At 37.6% G+C, this 18,228-nt stretch overlaps 1 protein-coding gene across 1 annotated transcript in view; it reads right to left on the bottom strand.

Annotated features, from left to right (window-relative positions):
* Positions 1-2,103: 2,103 nt before the first annotated feature.
* Positions 2,104-18,228, bottom strand: part of FAM117B (family with sequence similarity 117 member B) — a 28,626-nt gene continuing 12,501 nt past the window's right edge. The window contains exons 3-8 of the mRNA XM_075511635.1: positions 17,740-17,832; positions 17,113-17,226; positions 10,813-10,956; positions 9,498-9,723; positions 8,528-8,648; positions 2,104-6,249 (exon numbers count right to left, since the gene is read on the bottom strand). Coding sequence (XP_075367750.1) covers positions 5,931-6,249; positions 8,528-8,648; positions 9,498-9,723; positions 10,813-10,956; positions 17,113-17,226; positions 17,740-17,832 — 1,017 coding nt within the window. The 3' untranslated portion in view covers positions 2,104-5,930. The remainder of the gene's footprint in view (positions 6,250-8,527; positions 8,649-9,497; positions 9,724-10,812; positions 10,957-17,112; positions 17,227-17,739; positions 17,833-18,228) is intronic.

Raw genomic sequence — 18,228 nt, 5'->3', positions numbered from 1 at the left:
TGGAATTGTAAAGTGCTCAGGAACTGACCAAACCTACTGCAGATGAAGACAGGGAGAGGAAGATTCTCAGGGCTATTCTGAGAATGCACAGGAGGAATAAGGGTATGGATTAATCAGAGATTTCCACCCAGATGAATTTCCACTAAAAAGGTTAAAACTGCATGTTTTATTTGACATAAATGCCTACTACCCTCAGGGTAAATCCTCAGGCAAATCTTCAGGCTGTCAGAGCACACAAAACCCCTCACTACTAAAAATAAATCCAAGATTAGCCCATAACTCGAAGTGATGACTTTTTATTTTAGGCAAAAAAAAAAAATTTCCCCAAAACATTCCGCTATTGCAGTTTGTAAAATTTTCACTGTTTTCAGTAGAAACAGTTCACAAGTCAGAACTCAAGATTCAAAATAACATTGTGCAAAATAGTACTGGCATAACTACACATAGCAAAGAGACTAGTGTAAATCAAGAATTCCATTGAAATTAGTTGAGCTGCTCCAGTTTTACACCAGTGTACATCACCTCAGAATAGGCCCTTTTTGCAGAACATCCCTGGAATTCCTCTTGCTTACAAAAATCACCCTACATGCAACAAGTAACCTATCAGTACAACATAGCAAGAACACCTCCACAAGTTATCACAGTGTAACAGAGGAAAACATATCAGCCAATTTCATACAAAGGCAAATCTAATGGCAGTTTTGGACACCCCTTGACTGCTACCCTCAAAAATTGCACATTTCAATAAACGAAATAATTTAGAATAAAGCCAAGCAATATTCTTCTTTAACTATCAGTACATTGACAATTAGGGTGGATGAGGCATCCAGAAAGGTTTTTCTTTTTTTTTTTTAGCTTACTAGATTTTTCAAAGAGTTGTTTCAAAAGGAATTTCTGTAAGAAATGTTAACTTGCAGTGTTATCAGGCCAAGTCCTCTTCTGCAATTCAGATAGACCTGTCAACACTACAGAAGTCTCTGTAGTCAAATACAAATCCCAATAAAGAACTATTAAACAAAGACCATACCTTAAGTATTTACTGATGACATGCAATGAAATCAAGCAAGCAGTAACAGGACTCCATTTACATTTGGAGCATTCAGAAAGAGACTGTTGCAGTTCAGTTGGGGTACAGGACTGGAATTTCACAAAACACTTGTGAATAGTTAACATTCTCTCCCCACTTGACTTGACACACAAAGTAACAGTTTCAGAACAATGCATCTAGGTCATTCTTTGTATAAACAAAATGCTAAGAGCAGAACTGATTTTCAGAGTTGAACACTCACAAACTCATGTCAAGAAAATATAGAGGTACATCCTGCAATAAGTGGTCATTTTGTTTTCCTGCATACCCAGCTTCAGAAAAACAATTCTGTAAGAACTCTTTGATCACAATGAAACCAATTCTTCCACAGTGCTTTTCACCTCCCTAGGTTAGGAAAGGCATACCTTCTATTACCTTTTCTAAGAGCTAACATTTTTGTTTTAATACGTGCCAACCCAGTTGGAGTCTAAGCCATAACGACATCTTTAGGCTATGACATTTGATGAAGGGCACACACTTAAACTATGGAATTATATGGAGAAAGCACAGTCCTGACATTCTCAAGTGTTCGGATGCTTTTATATCAAGGGTCTATTTTGCAGATTATATTAATTTCATGAGAACAAGAATGACCCACAAGCTTTGCTTTGGAGATACGTGTAACGTGTGCATCAGTTCTGGATGAGAACAGGTCTGCAAGTCTGTCCATGAAAAAAAGATTCTTACAAATACCAGTCCTGCCTCAAACCATAAAGCTAAAAGCAGCAGACCTACGCAGACTGTACGTGTGCACAATGAGTCAAGTGGAAATCAAGATACCTAAGAAGTCACCCTGCAGCACTGATTTTTGTAACTGCAAGCCTCTGGTGACTTTCTATGCATTCTCCTTTGCCCTTTCAGTTTCACAGAGAAGCTGTCAGGCACTCAGCAAGGAAACATTCAGCAAGGGAATATGGACATCACTGGCAGCGAGTTACTGTGAAGACATCAGTTAGCATTTCAGAGATGGCAGGGAGAGAACAGATAACACTTCAGCAAGGAATTATTACTGCACCACTGAATTCTATTAAACTCATTAAGCAACAAGAAGTTAGGCCTGACGCAGAAGAAAAGTTAATGGATATGACTTTTTTTTCTTCCCAAAAGGCTCAGCTTCAGTGTTTTCCAACAATCTCAGATTCTGAATTCCAGTAAATTGTATTTTAGAACAAACCAAAAAATAGCCCTGAGACTAAACATACTTTTTAAGAGCTGCTATTGCTTTACATAAATCAAACACAGCAATCATTTACTTCCACAGTATGCAATATTTAATTTTCACTCCCTTTTTTCCTCACTTGGGATATGAACGTGCAACCAAGAATTTATTTCCAAGATATATGTACTCAAGCATTATCTGTTACTTTTCCAAGTACTTAAATTTGTTGCTACAGGATTATGGCCCCAAGCAAGGAAAGAATAGCTGAAGCAGGTCAAACTTTAACAAAGAAGTCCTCTTCCCTTGTGCCTTGAGTTTTTTTAAAAAGGATACCAATAGTCATAGCTGCCACCACAGACCTTCATTACTACAATGACCTCCTTCCTTGTGACTTATGTAGAATTTACAACTGGAGGAACACCATTCAGTATATCCCGAAATCAACTATCAGTGTTAATGAACACTGCCACCAGTCTTTAAGTGTGGCTAGAAGTGTAAAATACCAAGATAACAAGAGTATCAAGTGTGTCAAGTTGTGCATAAAAATAGACCTTTAATTTTTCTTAAGCTACAAAATATGCAATCAAGGAACTGACTAGGTCTATGCATAGTTAGGATTTAAAGTATGCCAAAAGAACTTGAACTCTTTCAGTAAAACTATGCTTGAGTAATGCATGGGTCAACCCCCCAAAAAACGGAATATTCCCACTCTATAAATAAAAGAATTTTTAAAAAGCTCCATGCACTCTCAAAGCTATTTTGAAATTTATTTAAATACTTTATCTAACAGCTCTGCTATGGCACAAGACAGCACATAAAAAGTTTAAGGCTAATTTTTTTATGCACACATGTAAAAGCTGGTCTTGGAACAAGAGCTGTCATATTTTCTTAATTCTGAGTCTTTAGCATGGATTCATAATAAAGTAGAGCTGCCACAGCAATAGTAGAGTTGTCCTGCATATAAAAAAGACTGAATGTTGTCCTGAATGCAGTTGATTTTTATAAAAAGCAAAAACCTCACACATTTACATTTGGTTTTTATCAGAGCAGCTCACTAATTTGTACAGTACATTGTCCAATAACATACAATGTAAACTACCAAAGAGATGCTCAAGTACTACAACAACGGTGCAAAAAAGTCCTAGGGTAAGAAAGCCCACTGCTATTTGGGAGAGTCGCTCTGTGATGAAAACAAACATCAGAATGCAGTTTTGGTGAAGTCAGTTAAGTCTCAAGGCTGTAATAAAGGCTATTTGTTATCTTTAGCCCTTTGGTTCTTAACCATTCAGTTAAGATCTCCTGATAAAGCACTAGGCAGTTTGGCATTGATGGAGAAGCTCTTTACATGCTACTGTTACAGAAACAGAAAACAGACTTACAAGCACTTCCTTCACCTGAATGATCTGATCTTCCAGGAATCCAGTCATACCAGGTTTAAATAAACCTATCTAAAGCAGTAAATTTTACACTTCAAATTGCACTGTAACTGTTTCAGAAGAAGCTAATTAAAATCTACAAAACCTAGAAAAGAATTATCAAGTGGCCAAATTACACAAATTTGATGCACAAAGCTGCTTATTTTAAAACTCTGTCCCTCAACAACTTCGTCAGTGTAAATCAGAGGTGTTACTTCAAAACAGAGTTCTTTAGTCCCATCTGCACAATCCTATCTATTTTGATGGGAAGAAAGATTGTAAACCAAATCCTGCTTGTTTGCTAATTTGACAGGTCTAATATTTTAATACTTCCTGGTATATTTTTATTTTGCTGGATTTTTGCATACTGTTTTAAAAAGGGGTTCATTATACTATGAACACAGGACTTGCGCATGCTACTGTGATTTACACTTACTTGCTGAGTAAAGTACATTGCTATCATAGTTATTTATGTAGGATTTAAAGGAACAGTAAATGTGCATCAAAACTATGACCATTATCTGCACAGGTATGCAGCGTTTTTTTTCTCCCAAGTGAAATGTTTGCAACCAAATTTAGCATATTAAGCACTGAACAAAATCGTTATATTTGCAGTATCATCTTTAAATAGATGCAGTTATGAGGGGACCTGAGTACGCAACTGATCCATGGAAGCTACGTATATGCAAGCCAGTGAGAACTGCTCATGTGTAACAGACCAATATTCAGACCCAGAGGCTGTCCACAACGACACTTACTTTGAAATTACTGAATTTAACTCTGTAGAAGAGGTGCAAGGTCAACTTGTTTTATAAGTTGATACTACACTGGTATTCAGGTCACTGCACTTTTTTTGCATATCTATATTGTATTTACTCAAACCCAAGTAATGCACTCCAGGAACACATGAGAAACCTCACTGAACTTCCTGAACAGTTTCCATTTGCAATTGCCTTTCCCCCCCATTTTCATCTTTTATAATAATTTCAAAAGAACCATAAACTGCTGCATATCAGGACAGACCAGGTATCCAAAAAATCCTTTGTTTTACATGCCAGCCTAAGCTGCCAGTCAAAAAGGGAGAATGTATCTGCTGCTGTAAACTTCTGCATAACAGATACCATGCCTGACAAACCATCACCTTCAACAGACACACAAAACACCACTATGACAAAAGGGAGGAAATCATGCACAGATATTTCAGTATTATGTGGCCAGGGTCTATAATACAGTGATGAGTCACGTCAGAGTAAATTTGTGCCAAGAGTGATTAATGATTCAGGCTGACTAACTCCATAAGTAGCCAAGCAAGCCTGTAAGAGGCAAGTGGCATATTTTCTGGAAGAAAGAATACTAAGTAAGAGGATAACATGTTTTTTCCCCACCCCTGCGCAAAAATCCTATGGATAAATAGAACAATACTGGGGCAAGTGCTTTAAAATGCAATTTTCCAGCCAATAAACCAACACTGGTGGAATTCTGTGAAGGAAGGAGTTTTAAGAATGTGACTTACCCGAAGCACAAACTTCCGATATAAAAAAAATGTATACTATATACTAACACTGCTTTTTGGATACTCTTCTGTTTTAAAAGTTTCAAATGTATTAACTTGTCTTATTTTGTTTAGGGCTGAGGCTGTTCAGCAAGGTCACATAATTTCAGACTGCTGAAATACTTCAGCAATCCTTTGGTCCCAGCAGCTGTAAGACAGCCAAGTAAAAAAGAACCTTCCCTAAAAAAAAGGGGGGGGGCGGGGGATCATCACCAGGAAAGTGTCGTCTAAACACCATCTGCTGTGCACCAGAAAAGGCAAATTTTTGTTACAAAATACACATTTTCATACAAAAGACATCTTGCAAAACCATCTGGTTGCCCCTCCCTCTGCAGATTACAATGGTAAATGTGATCAGCTGATTGGTCTTGAGATTTTTGTTTTAATGTGAAAAAAAGTCAAAGGACACACGGCATCACAACAACTGGTCCTTTAAATGGCAAAGGATTATGACAGTCTTTGTTTTCACCAGTGTTTAAAAAAGCAGGAGAGAAACAGAACTGGAGTCTTTATAAGTGGAAAGTGCAACAGAGTATCAGCTGCTGCATCCTCCTGAACTTCTCAATGTGCTACCAAACTGTCAATTATACAAACAGTTCAATTATGACAGTGCCATAACTTGTAAAACAATGCAAATAGTGTGATCAGAAAGGTCCAGTCAACTGGTTCCAATTTTTTCCCAGTAGTTGCCCAGAAAAACGTCAAGACAATCTAAATCTATCCTTCAGCTTCCTCAATATGTCCCGATTGCTGGAGTATAGATGTCTGTGGTATTACTGTACTTGTTCCACGAGAGATCCTGTCTTGATCTGTGTTTGTAGACAAGGAGGCCATAGAAATGGGCTGTAATAAACTGGGCGTCATGCCAGAGGAGACAGTCAGGCTGTGTGTAGCGCCCTTAAGTGTGAGATCCTGTGTGGGAAGAAGCGGCTTGAGGATGCTGACGAGACAGAAAGCAGAGCCACTTTTAGGAATGAAATTCACTTTGTTCTTGTCAGGGCAGTAGAAGGCTGGAATTTCATGCAACGGCTTTGGCCTAGAAATAAAATACACACAATAGTTTCAAAGTGACATTGAACAATCAAATTCTGTCAATGGCAGGTATGTATTGCTGAACACATCACCAGAGATAAGTTGAGGTTTAAACTCGAAGTATTTCAGCTACTCAGTAATGCCTTAATGATACTTGCACCACGCAGCAAATGGCAAGATGGTTTAAACTGCTTGTTGACATATACTATGAGATAAACAGCATGTTCTTAGGGCAGGCTGTCTCCAAACCCAAGGAAGACACTAAGTTCATGTTTCAGATCACAAACCCTGTCCATGAATTGGCATATCCAATGTATGAGAAAGTATTCTCAATCACAGTCTCCAGAAACTTTCACAACCCAACAAGTTCTGCCACACACACAGACACTCTTTATGCAGCAAGCCTTGTGAAAGAGAGCTGGCATAGCAATGTTCCTAACATTGCATATCTCAGAGCTGTTCATGATCATAGGGGGATCCCCTTTTCTAAAATATTGCCTCCTTTGCATGTTCACCTGAGTGTGGCCTGAACCTCTGTAAAAGATGAGCCCACCTTACTTAAAAACTCAATGCAGAGAGTAAAATGTAGTATTCTCAAAGTGGCATTCATGATCAAGTACCTAGAACCTGGGAAGGAAGTGTGGAACACACATTTAGATCCTGACTTGCAGTTTTGCCATCTCAGCATATAAATTCAACCAACTCACGAGACATGCTTTATGAAAGACAGAGCTAGAAGGGAAATTGTGGATAGCACAGGAATGCCTTCTGTGTCTATCTCTAACCCTGCAATGTAAATCTACTAAGCTAGTCTAACTCTACTTTAAGACAAAACTATGGGAATCTGTTCCAAAGCCTCTCTTCCCTGCTGGAAAATAACCACCAGAAATTTATACTCATTTTTTCTTGTTGCCAGCCTTGTCCTTTAGTCTATAACCTCCCACTCTCTTCCATGTGTTTGTAAGACAGCCATATGTACTTCTATCTTCATTCCTCTAGGCCAAGCAAGCCAATCTTTCAGTATACTTTTGTAGGAGATACTCTACTCCAGAAAAGTAATTCCGTTCATGAAATAGGATATGTTTCCATGTTAGCTGATTCTCCCAGTGCCCAGAAAATTCAGCCCCATTTATAAATTTTTTTCCCAAATGAAAATCCTGTAAGCTTCAAATAGAAATAGCGATAAACAAAGGTTGAGCTTTAAATATGCATTCCACGTATGTGTGGAACGCAAGTACCAGATGTGAGAAAGATTTTTGCATGAGACTGCAGTGTCTAAGAACTGCCATAGCTAGGTAAAAACTTCTGTAGAAGCCTGTTTCACTCTACAGCAGAACAGTCCTACAGCTATGCAGCAAGGACATCCAAAAAGACATGCAAATACAAGTCAAATCACAACAGAGTATGTTCTTGGAGCAAGTAAAGACTATCTAATCTGTTGGCAACATAGCTTATACACTCTAAAATAGAGACAGGTAACTTAAGTTACTGTAACCCTTTCCACATTGCTATGGAGAGGCCACAGAGACCTCTCAAAATCCATTTGCAGAGATCAAAGATGGAAAATACACAAAGGCAGCTATATTTGTTTTAAATTACTACTTATACTAGATGGCATTATTGAGATAATATAGGCATAAGAGAATTATAACCAAATTATACTCCTTGTGCGATGAAATGAAATTTTTAACCACAGGTTAAGATTATCGCATCCAAGTGATATAAGGGTATAAAAACTCCACTGAAAATAATAATGAACCACAAACCCCCCAGAATATTCCCAAATGCAAAAGCTGGCTTTTTCAGAATAACCAAAGCATCAAATACTCAGGGCCAAATTCACTCCTGTCACTAAAAGTTTCACAACTACACAGATGTAGCTGAAAAGAATATGGTCTTCAGAGTCTAGATTACTGGATGTGCCTGTCAAGCTGTGACATATATTAGCTGATGCACCTGCATTACAGCTTCTTATTACATCTCTCTGTACCTGATTATTTGAGTTCCTCCCCCACTATCTGCCAGGTAAGAGACAGTCCTCTCAAGTTATGCGGGTTTTTAAAAAAAAAAAAAGTGTCTCAAGATTTTTACTTTAACCTAAAACTCCACCAATGAAATACATACATGTATACCAGTAGAGAGTCAAGCAAAACAACAGAGATCAGGCTGTTAGCGTGGTTTTAGCAACTGGACTAATAATTTTGATCTGACACAAAACCAATAAACCAATGGGTAACTCTGAATGTTGAATGTTATTTCTTACGTAGTAAAGATCAACTTACAAGCTTTCCTCAAAGACTTTCACCTTTTCACAGCCCTCTGGAGGTTCACGCTTGAACATGTAGCTGTTGTTGGGTTTTGGTGAGGTAGCATATTTTGGCAAGGGAGAATTATTCCCATTCTCTGCAGGAACAGAGTAACTCATTACTTAACTATGTCACACTATTAAAAAAACCCCACCAATAACTACCTTTAAATGCCCCCAAACTGAAATCCACTTCATTACCAATGTTATAAAATTAACAAACATTTTCATTCTCCTCCAAGTCTTCATTTGCAAATAAGCTTTCCTATCTCAATCCCTTTCCTCCTTTCTATTTCTCCTTATATCATTTTCAGGCTCCTCTTCAATCTCTGTTCATTCCTGGACACTTTCTGTTTGTAACTGCAAACCTGAATCTATGGTCCTGTACTGTCACCATCTAGCAAAAGATATGGGCAGAAGTCATATTCCTTAAAAACCAGAACAGGTTTATGTTGAATTATAAAATTCTCCTAGTATTTCTCAGAAGATTTCTGGTAAAAAAGAATAATTAAAAAAGCCCAAACAGTTGAACTTTACGGGTGCATGTATGAAATGCTGGAAGGTTGCCCATTTTGTCGGAGATCATAAAAAAATACCTGACATGAGCAACAGGACTAGCCTACTTTGCTGTTCCACCTGTTGCTGTACACTCTTGCTTCTTCAACTTGCTTAAAGTACTTGAAGAATCTATTATTTAAAAACAAAACTTGTTTGGGAAGCACATTCCTCAGTCACATCTATCCAGCTTCAATTACAGAACACTAGATACGTGCGCATACACACAGTATTTGGAGCAATTTGGAAAAAAACGGATCACTTACAAAGAAAAACACATTCCACCATTTCTCCATGGATGTGGGAAACAAAGCCCCTCTTTTACTACGTGTTCATGCACATAGCAACTAGTTGAAATTTAGCACTGTTGAAGTTTTAAAGTTACACGGTACCTTTATCTCTGGAATCGGCAAGAAGATCATCTGTAGAACATGGACTCTCTTCACTGCCTTCATTAGAGATGGTAAGAAATGAGGTTGGAGATACTGACTGGGAGCGGCTGCTGTTGTTACTACCCCTGTCTGCTCCACCAGGCGTTTGGGTATCAATGCTGCGAGTACTACTACTACGCTGAACCAACGGAGGTGGTGCACGGTGCCCATCTGGAATATCTTGAGGCTGTTAAAAATGAAAGGTATCAGATGGCTGCTCTTGTCTGGTTGGCAATTTTTTTAAACCCAGTAATGATAAGGGGGTTTTCTGGGTTTCATAAAACTGTTTGAAGTAGAAAATATTATTCATTACACACGACTCCAACAGAAAATAAAATAAGTCAGGTTCAGAAACTAAGGACAACGGTTTTCAAGATTTCACAGAATCACAGAATTGCTGAGGTTGGAAGAGACCTCCTGAGATCATCTAGTCTAACACCCCTGCTCAAGCAGAGTCAGCTAGAGCAGTCTGTCCAGGACTGTGTCCAGTTAAGTTCTGAATAGCTCCACAGACAGTGATTCCACAATCTCTCTGGGAAACTTGCTCCAGCTTTGAGCACCTTCACACATTTAAATAAGAAAAAAAAGAAAAGAAAAAAAGGAAAAAAAGGTGGTTTTCTTGTGTTCAGACTGAATTTAATGTTTTTCAATTTATGCCCGCTGCCTTCTGCCCTGTCATTGGGCACTACTTGAGAAAAATCCAGCTCCCTCCTCTTCATTCCTGCACATCAGCTATTTATACACATGGCTAAGATCCCCCTGAGCTTTCTCTTCTCAAGGCTGAACAGTCCCAGCTCTCTCAGCCTCTCATCATATGAAAGATGTTCCAGTCCCTTAATCATCTTCGTGGCCTGTATTTCTGATACTTTATTACTAAATTTACCTCTAAAAATACCTAAAAATAAAATGAAAGTTAAAAATGGGCAAGTTATGCTTCAACTGGGATGGGGACAGTTCAGCATGGGCAGAGAAGAAAAAGTTACTATAAAAAAAATCTCAAAACAGACCTTTTGTTTTTTCCCCTGTTTTACTGAGATTTATTTTATTGGAAAATTATTACATCACAGTAATCGCAGAGGAAAAGGTTCAGATTCAAGCTTTAACTCCTCCCTTCTTTTTGCTTTCCAAGAGAATTTTCAACTACCTTTATTAAAGAACACAAAATTAATTCCAGACAAATTTAACTCAAAAACTGTGCAAAATAAAGCTTATGACTTAAAAACCTCAAAGCAAACCAAAATAATTATAGAAAGCAATCATGGTGGTAGATACATACAACAAGCTGTTCCTCTTTGTCTCCCGTCTCCTTAATTATTATCTCAATCTCCTGATTCAGTCCTTCTACACTGTTTCGGAATCGTGATCCTGTTGATTTGGTAATAGGTATCACAGGAACAAGAGCACTCTTTGGGATGGGAGCCTGAAGAACCAGAGACAGTGAGAAAGCAATGTAGGTTTACTTACAAAACACAGTCACTATTTCTACTCAAAAGTGAACCTTTAAACACAACAAATCTACACCTCAATATCAAGGATTTACATGAAACTATAGCAACTGTGTTAAAATGGATGCCTTAAATGAAGACACAGACATCCTGAATTTTGTTTCCAATCAAATTTCTAGCAGGAAAACCTTTCAACAACCTAGTCTCAAAACTTCCCTTGATATGGTCTGCTTCCAGCTTGATGTTGCTTTACAAGTGAAAATTTAACAGTAAACATTTAAATGTAAGTAATTTTGATGCCTTTAAAATATATTCACATTCCATTTGAAGTGAGCTGTACCACAATTTCACTTCCTTCACTGTTGGATTTACCACTTGTAATTTCATTAAAATTGTATTTTAATGGAAGTCTGCCGTCACCTACAGTAACATGACACATACAGAAAGAAAATCATTCCACAAATGCACGATTGCACTATGCTAGAAATGAAGACCAACATAGTAACTATATTAAGCCAGAATAAAAGGTTGACATAACAATTTAGGAAGACTTCCACAGAAAGAATAAAATCCCAAACCCAAATGTTAATACATAGTTGCTTCAGAATAAAGATTAACATTTTAAAAATCCAGTGTTCCAAAGTATGCATGAAAACTCCATTCTCAGAAAACATGTTACTGAAGTTTTCCAAAGCTCCTTTTGGTGCACCACAACTTTGAGATTTCCCATCCTCTTCCCTGTTAAAAAAATCATGCTACCAGAACATGAAAAGTTTCTGCCCTAAACTTCAACACAGACTCTTGGTGATTGTGCAGGGCACTGCTACAGATAATGGCATGCTTCCTGCAAACATTTAGTTCAACTCAAAGAACAGCATGACACTTAAAGTCACAGTAGAATTCCTGTGTAAAATTCCTAGACTCTATGGCCTAGTGTGCTGTGATTGAGAACATTACATCTCCTCTACTGATTGAAGGATGGTAACATTCTCACCTGGTCTTCAAAGCAGTTTGTTTGTAGTTTTTTTATTTTTCCTCTAAGTAACAAGACTGTGCATAGACAGACACCAAAGCATTGCCACTTTGCATGCAAATTCTCAAAACCCATGCAAAATTTGTCTGGCAGGAAAACTACCTTAGAAAAATTAATGTAAACAAGAGAATTCTAAGTGCAGATCATAATGCAGACTTACTCTCACAATCACAAATCTCTAAGGCAGCAAAACTTATGAATTATATTGGTTTTGCTTTACTAAAACATTAGGATAGCTATCAAAAAAAAAAAAAAAAGGAGAGAGAGAGAGACTTCCACAAGGACTACAAAAGCTTCTGTTCAGGAAATGCTTGTGACTGTTTATATCAACAAAAACTAAACATTCTCATAATGGCCAAACTTGGAAAGACTTCCAGAAGTCTTGCCTGAAGATGAAAAAGAGAAAACAGAAACTGCTGGAGAAGAGCACAAAAAAGTCTGAGAAAGCAACCTTGCTAATTCCATTCCAAACAAGGCCTTGGATCAACAATCCAGTAAACTAATACAGGTCAATACCCAGTCATAATACAGGTATATCAGTACAAGTTTAGGCACTAATAAAGACTGTTTATGCATCCTGTTATTAAATATACACATTCTTAGGACAAACTGAACTTGTTAAAAAGTAGAAAGCAGAATACAAGTATGCTTGTCTAAGATTTCAGCAGCCATTAGCAAAACATGGGAATTCTCCATCTTTTAAATATGATTGCCTACCACAGAAATTCTTAGAATCATAGTACTGTTTGAAGAGCTCAAAGTAGAAAAGCACAAGTTGCTCCAATAGAGTTCATTATGGTTCAATACAGCATGTTTCACTTCCAAGAGAAATAATATTCTGTACATGACTGAGGATGACTTGTTAACCCGGAGTACCGGAAGGTAGAAAGGGAAGGAGGTCCCATTACAGGTGTGAAACAACCAGCCTCAAAACAAGAAACTTTATATTAGAAATACTGCCTTCACAGAGGTCTGCAGGGAGCTGGCCCCTGACATACAGGAATAAGCTACCAACCTTTGACTACTCATCTGCATATTTGGGAATGCACAAAATGAAGCAAGGTGCCAAACACCGGATAATAATTACAGTGCTCACATAACAACTCACTGTCAGGGAGTTTTGGTGCGGTACAGTTAGAGTCCTGAAACTTACAGGTATGGCATGAACTCATGAGATACAAAATATGGGTGATGACAAAACTAAATTGTTCACAGGCATTTTAGAAAAAGGCTCTAAGCTCTTCCAATTTTTCAACAAGCAACAGAACTATAAATAGAATCCAAGGTCTTTTGATGCTTTCAGATATTAACATCAAACCATCTCCAGGTTGAATGCATCATGGTAATTCCACTCTAAAAATGAAATGTTCTACCTATGTAAGGTGGTAAGAGTGACACACAAAAAAACCCCACTGCAAACTGCATGCAGTTGGTCTCAGTATTAGTGGTCAATCGATTGGTAAGACATTAAGGACACATGCTTCCCAGGAAAGTGAAAGGAGGCGGCTTGATGGTTCATAGTGTCAAGTAGCAGCATAGCATCAGCCAAATGCACTGAGGAAAAAAAGATTCTTTTGAAAGACCTAATCCATTCATTCTTCCATCTGGCTTCAGCTCTGGCCGCAATTCTAGTTTCTCCATTACGTTAACACTGAGAATAAAGGAAGATCCTGATGGTTTGACTCCTGTTTACAGATTTAGTACCATGCAATTAATTCAAAATCCAATGTCTCAGAAGCATCCTGAGATCACCTGAGGAGGCTATGACCTTTCTGCAACTTTGTCTTCCTGTAAGGAGAGGCAAAATGGAACATTTCTGGCATCATGAAAAAACAAACAAACAAAAACCATTCAATTACTCTGGAAAAAAATGTAGTCAGCAGCAAGGACTTGATCAAGTTTCTCACCAACTATTTCCTGATTCTGAGTAGAGGGACAGGAATAGCTAACAAGCTTATTCCACAGAGATTGTGTGGATTTCTTTCCACACAACTCTAATACAACTAAACAATCAGTTGGAGGCTTAGGTAGTAAGAACCACAGTAAAAAATTTGGTAAAACTCAAGAATTGTGGCAAAGCTGAAGTGTTTATTAGTAGGGAAGAAAAGAGGAAATAAATCCACTGGAATTGCTTCTTTTAGTTTTAACTAGAAGAGTAAGCCATTTCCAAAATATTAAACAGAGTTTACCTGGTCTCTGTGAAGGAACTACCAAGGCAATCTCCTAACATATTTTCTCAGCCTTGTCAGGAGTCCAACTTCTTGAGCTCAGAAATCTTTGTATGACCCTCTAGAGTCAACAACTGCAAGTTTCCTTCAAATTGGGAATGTAAAAAAATTTCTAAATATTCTAATCACTAACTGCAAGTGTTTCCATACAGTCCTTCCCACAAATCCTGAAGGAACTGAGCTGCTGCCAGAAATTCTAGTTTAGCAGTTCCCTAGAAAGGCATGAGAAAGCCTAGGAACTTTGCCCTTGATGCCTACAGTTCCAGATTTTCACTCTGACTTGGAAAGCAGCCTCTAGATGCCATTAATCTAAACCCTTCACTTACTCTTTTTGAAGCCTTCTGTAACTTCCCCCCTTCGCAAGTTGCTTGACACAGCTGGCGCAAAACTTACCAAGAAAAACAATGGTTTGTTTTGTAACACAATGCTAGAGAAGCTGCTTTGCCTCAGTTTATATTTTATAGTCTGTTTCACAAGCCCAAAAACTAATTATCCATTGTGCAATATTTTATTCGTGTACTCTAAACTTTGGCAGAACGTAGAAGACCTCCATACAAGAAGCAAAATTTCACGAGCATAATAATGAAGTAATTACGATGCAAAAAATACTTGTATACATAATTTGGGGGGGCGGGGGGTATTTTTCAGAGTAGTAGCATCACTGTTCATTTTTAAAATTAAAAACCACTAAGATTATCTATGTTAAAGTGACAATAGCTTAGCATTCCAAAACCTACAGGTTTGTAGAATACCAAGCCAAACCTGTTAGACTGCATGTAATTCTGCAGTGTATTGAAGAGCCTACACCAAAAGTTCCTCAGTACACCTTTTTTTGGTTGAAATGCCTCAATTGTCCACAAGTACAGAAAAAAAATCTTCAAACGAGTTCTACAAATTTGGATAAAATACCTGCATCAAGTATTTTGACCTCCCCCTGCCCCCCCCGCCTTTTTTTTTTTTTAAATGTGTCTCACCATTTTTCATAAACTTTCTCAAAAACCCCTAGAAAGTGATTGGGTCTTTTATTTGTCTTCTTTCATCATTTTGGACTGTTCTGACTCGAGCTACAGCAGTCACTAAGATTAGCAGCATGCTACACTGCACCCATCCTTCAGTAAAGCAGATCAAAATGTAGGAATTTGTACTGGACAGCCTGTTTCAAATTCAAACTGTTCTTCTGCTATACAGAAGAGGAGGAGGAAACAGTTTCTATTTTGAGATTTAAAGAGTTTGAAGAAGTAATTCCTAAATTGTTTTGTCAAAAAATGTAATTCTAAAAAAAACCCTGAATACAATACTTCTAGCAGCACAGAATTCAAACTAATAACAAACTGAATTCAAGAGGCACTTATGTCCTGAAAATTCATGACTCCTAATTAAGTGAACTACAGCAGGGATAACCTCGGGTCTGAGACAAAAGATGCTACTGATTTTTATACAAAGTAGGAGTTAAGAAGAACAGTGCAGGAGAAATTCAAAACACTGTTCTACTTTCTTATTTCCAGTCTTGAAGTATAACAGATTCACTCAGACACCCAACTTCTATTTACGAAAGAACCTAGCTGCTCAGGACTGTATGTACGGTTCTCCCTTCTATTGTTTATTTCATCCCTTATCAGAATGGGTAAGTACCTGTAGAGCAGAACACATGCTGATGTCACAACAGCTTCCCTCCCTGGCCTAAATCATTTCCGGAAGGATGGAATGACAGAAAGGAAACAGTTTTCATTAACTGATATCAAAGTACAATATTTATTAGAAAAGTGCTAACCGCATTTCAGGCGTAATTGGGAATATGATTAAATTTGCAGAGAAGCTTCAAAGATTAAGTACTTCCTCAATTCACAACACTGACAGTTCCACAGTTTCTTTCAACCACGTTGACTTGCAAGGCAATCGTGAGGGATTTGTTCTTTTTCTAACTGTTAAAATTGTGTGTATATCATAAATATACATTCATGAGGTATCAGCGGGGGGGGGGGGTGGGGGGGGTGGTTCTTCTGAAAAAAATGGCCAAACTTTCCTATTGTTTTCCTTAAAGTTACTCAAGCAAAACAGACTTGAAAAAGGATCTGTATGTCTAAAAGCCTATAATTTTTTTCCACCTGCTATCAGTTGAGCTAAAAATATTGCCTCTCTGTGAACCTGACCTCATTAACAGTCTTGAGATAAAACCAAAACTGCACACAGAACATGCAGTGGCCTAACCATCACAATTTTTGAAGTGATTACTACTTCACTAAGTCTCAAGGCATGATAAATGACAGGAAAAAAAAAATCTTAAAGGCTGAATGAAGCCATCAAGAGTATAAACACTTTTAACAGAGTACATAAAAACCCCATTGAATAGGCTTTTATCAGGTAAGCTCTCTAAATCAGTTCATCATAGTATTAGACAAGTGCTATTGTCAAGACACAAAACATGATCAGCAAAATTTATAATTGTATTTGAGTGTATCATTTTACCACCAGTTTGCTCCATGCCATATTCTACATGCAAATTCATAACTGTTACAGCAATGTGTAATGAAAAAGATAATATATGGTTTTAGATTAAACTTATTTGTCATCCTTTTGTACAGTCTGCAGAATGCACTTTAAGAGTCTTGCTTTAAGGAAGGATCTAACTATCTGAAATTCTTTGAAAGTGGCAGTTCAAAGCCAACCCAGCCAAGTAACACAAAGATCCAGGACCCCGTACACTCAAGGAAGTCAAAGAAAACAGATCTATTGCATAGAATTCACCTATAGCTACAACGCATTTAGCAGTACGTGGTATTTATAAGTTCTCTTTAAGATAAACCACAACCTTCAAAGGAGTTAAAAACAGTATTAGCTACCCAATATGTCCAAAAAGCGCACAGCCTTACCTGATTGTGGTTAATAGCTGCATGGTTACCATGAAATGGAGACTGTCTGTCTTTATCACGATGATGCCTACTGCTGTGTTTGCTTCTCTGCAATTGTTGACGCAATTTTGCAATCTAATAAAGGAAAAATTCACATTAGATTTCACCAGATATATTCAGGTACACACATAGTTTCATCAATTTATTCCATCACTTAGATGAAATTCTTTACTACCACAACGTTCATAATTATTGCCATTGCTAAATTAGACTCAAGTTCTTGCAAACCTAACATGTTAGCTACCAGTTCAGCTGAAGCCCAGAAGATAGCTCTGGAGGTTTAATGAAAGAATTTGAAATACATAAAGTTTGAAAGTAGTCTGGTCACTGCTGTGTCTCCTCCTTTGATGAAGAACGTCACCTCCATTTGACACTTTCTTTCCCGCACATTGAGATTAAAAATTTTAATAGTCCTGCATTATTATATGAAATCAATACCAATGAACAGCTATTTCTTATTACGAAGCCCATGATCTGTATAATAAAACAAAGCAGTACAATATTCATGCCTTCCTGAAAACTCACAGTAACCGTGCATACCAGTAAAAAATTTAATCCAGAGGTATCACAAATAATAGCATTTCTGACCTCCTTGAGTTGATCGTTGCTGCCCCATGATGCTGAACGTTTGTGTGAGCTTCTCTTCTTTTCTAAATATTCTTCAGCCCAGGCACTTTCTGTCTACAGAAAGAAGATTACAGGATTAATTAAAAAAAAAAAAGTAATTCCTACTTTCTGGAAAAATATTTTGAGACAACTTAGAAGAGAGAACAGTGTTAAGATTTGCTAGATTCAGAACTGCAAGTGAAAAGCAGTCACCGACCAGAAACCTTTCTGACAAGTAAAGTATGAAAAAGTGGAGTGAAACTATGTCATTTAAAAAAAAAGAAACACACACAAAAAACCAACTTTCAGACCTACTCTAATACAGAAATGTGCTAGTTTGCCTTCCAAATTACTGAGCATAAGGCAGTATTAACACCCAGATGTACCACAAGCTGCTATAGAGCTCTGAAGAACCACTATGACAGTGCTGAATTGGGGAGAGATGGTATATTTTATTTCCTGCAGACACTG

The sequence above is a fragment of the Mycteria americana genome, chromosome 9 (assembly GCF_035582795.1).
Source record: "Mycteria americana isolate JAX WOST 10 ecotype Jacksonville Zoo and Gardens chromosome 9, USCA_MyAme_1.0, whole genome shotgun sequence".
NCBI lineage: Eukaryota > Metazoa > Chordata > Aves > Ciconiiformes > Ciconiidae > Mycteria > Mycteria americana.
Note: the sequence above shows the minus strand (reverse complement) of the source record. Positions and strands in the feature narration are given on the sequence as shown.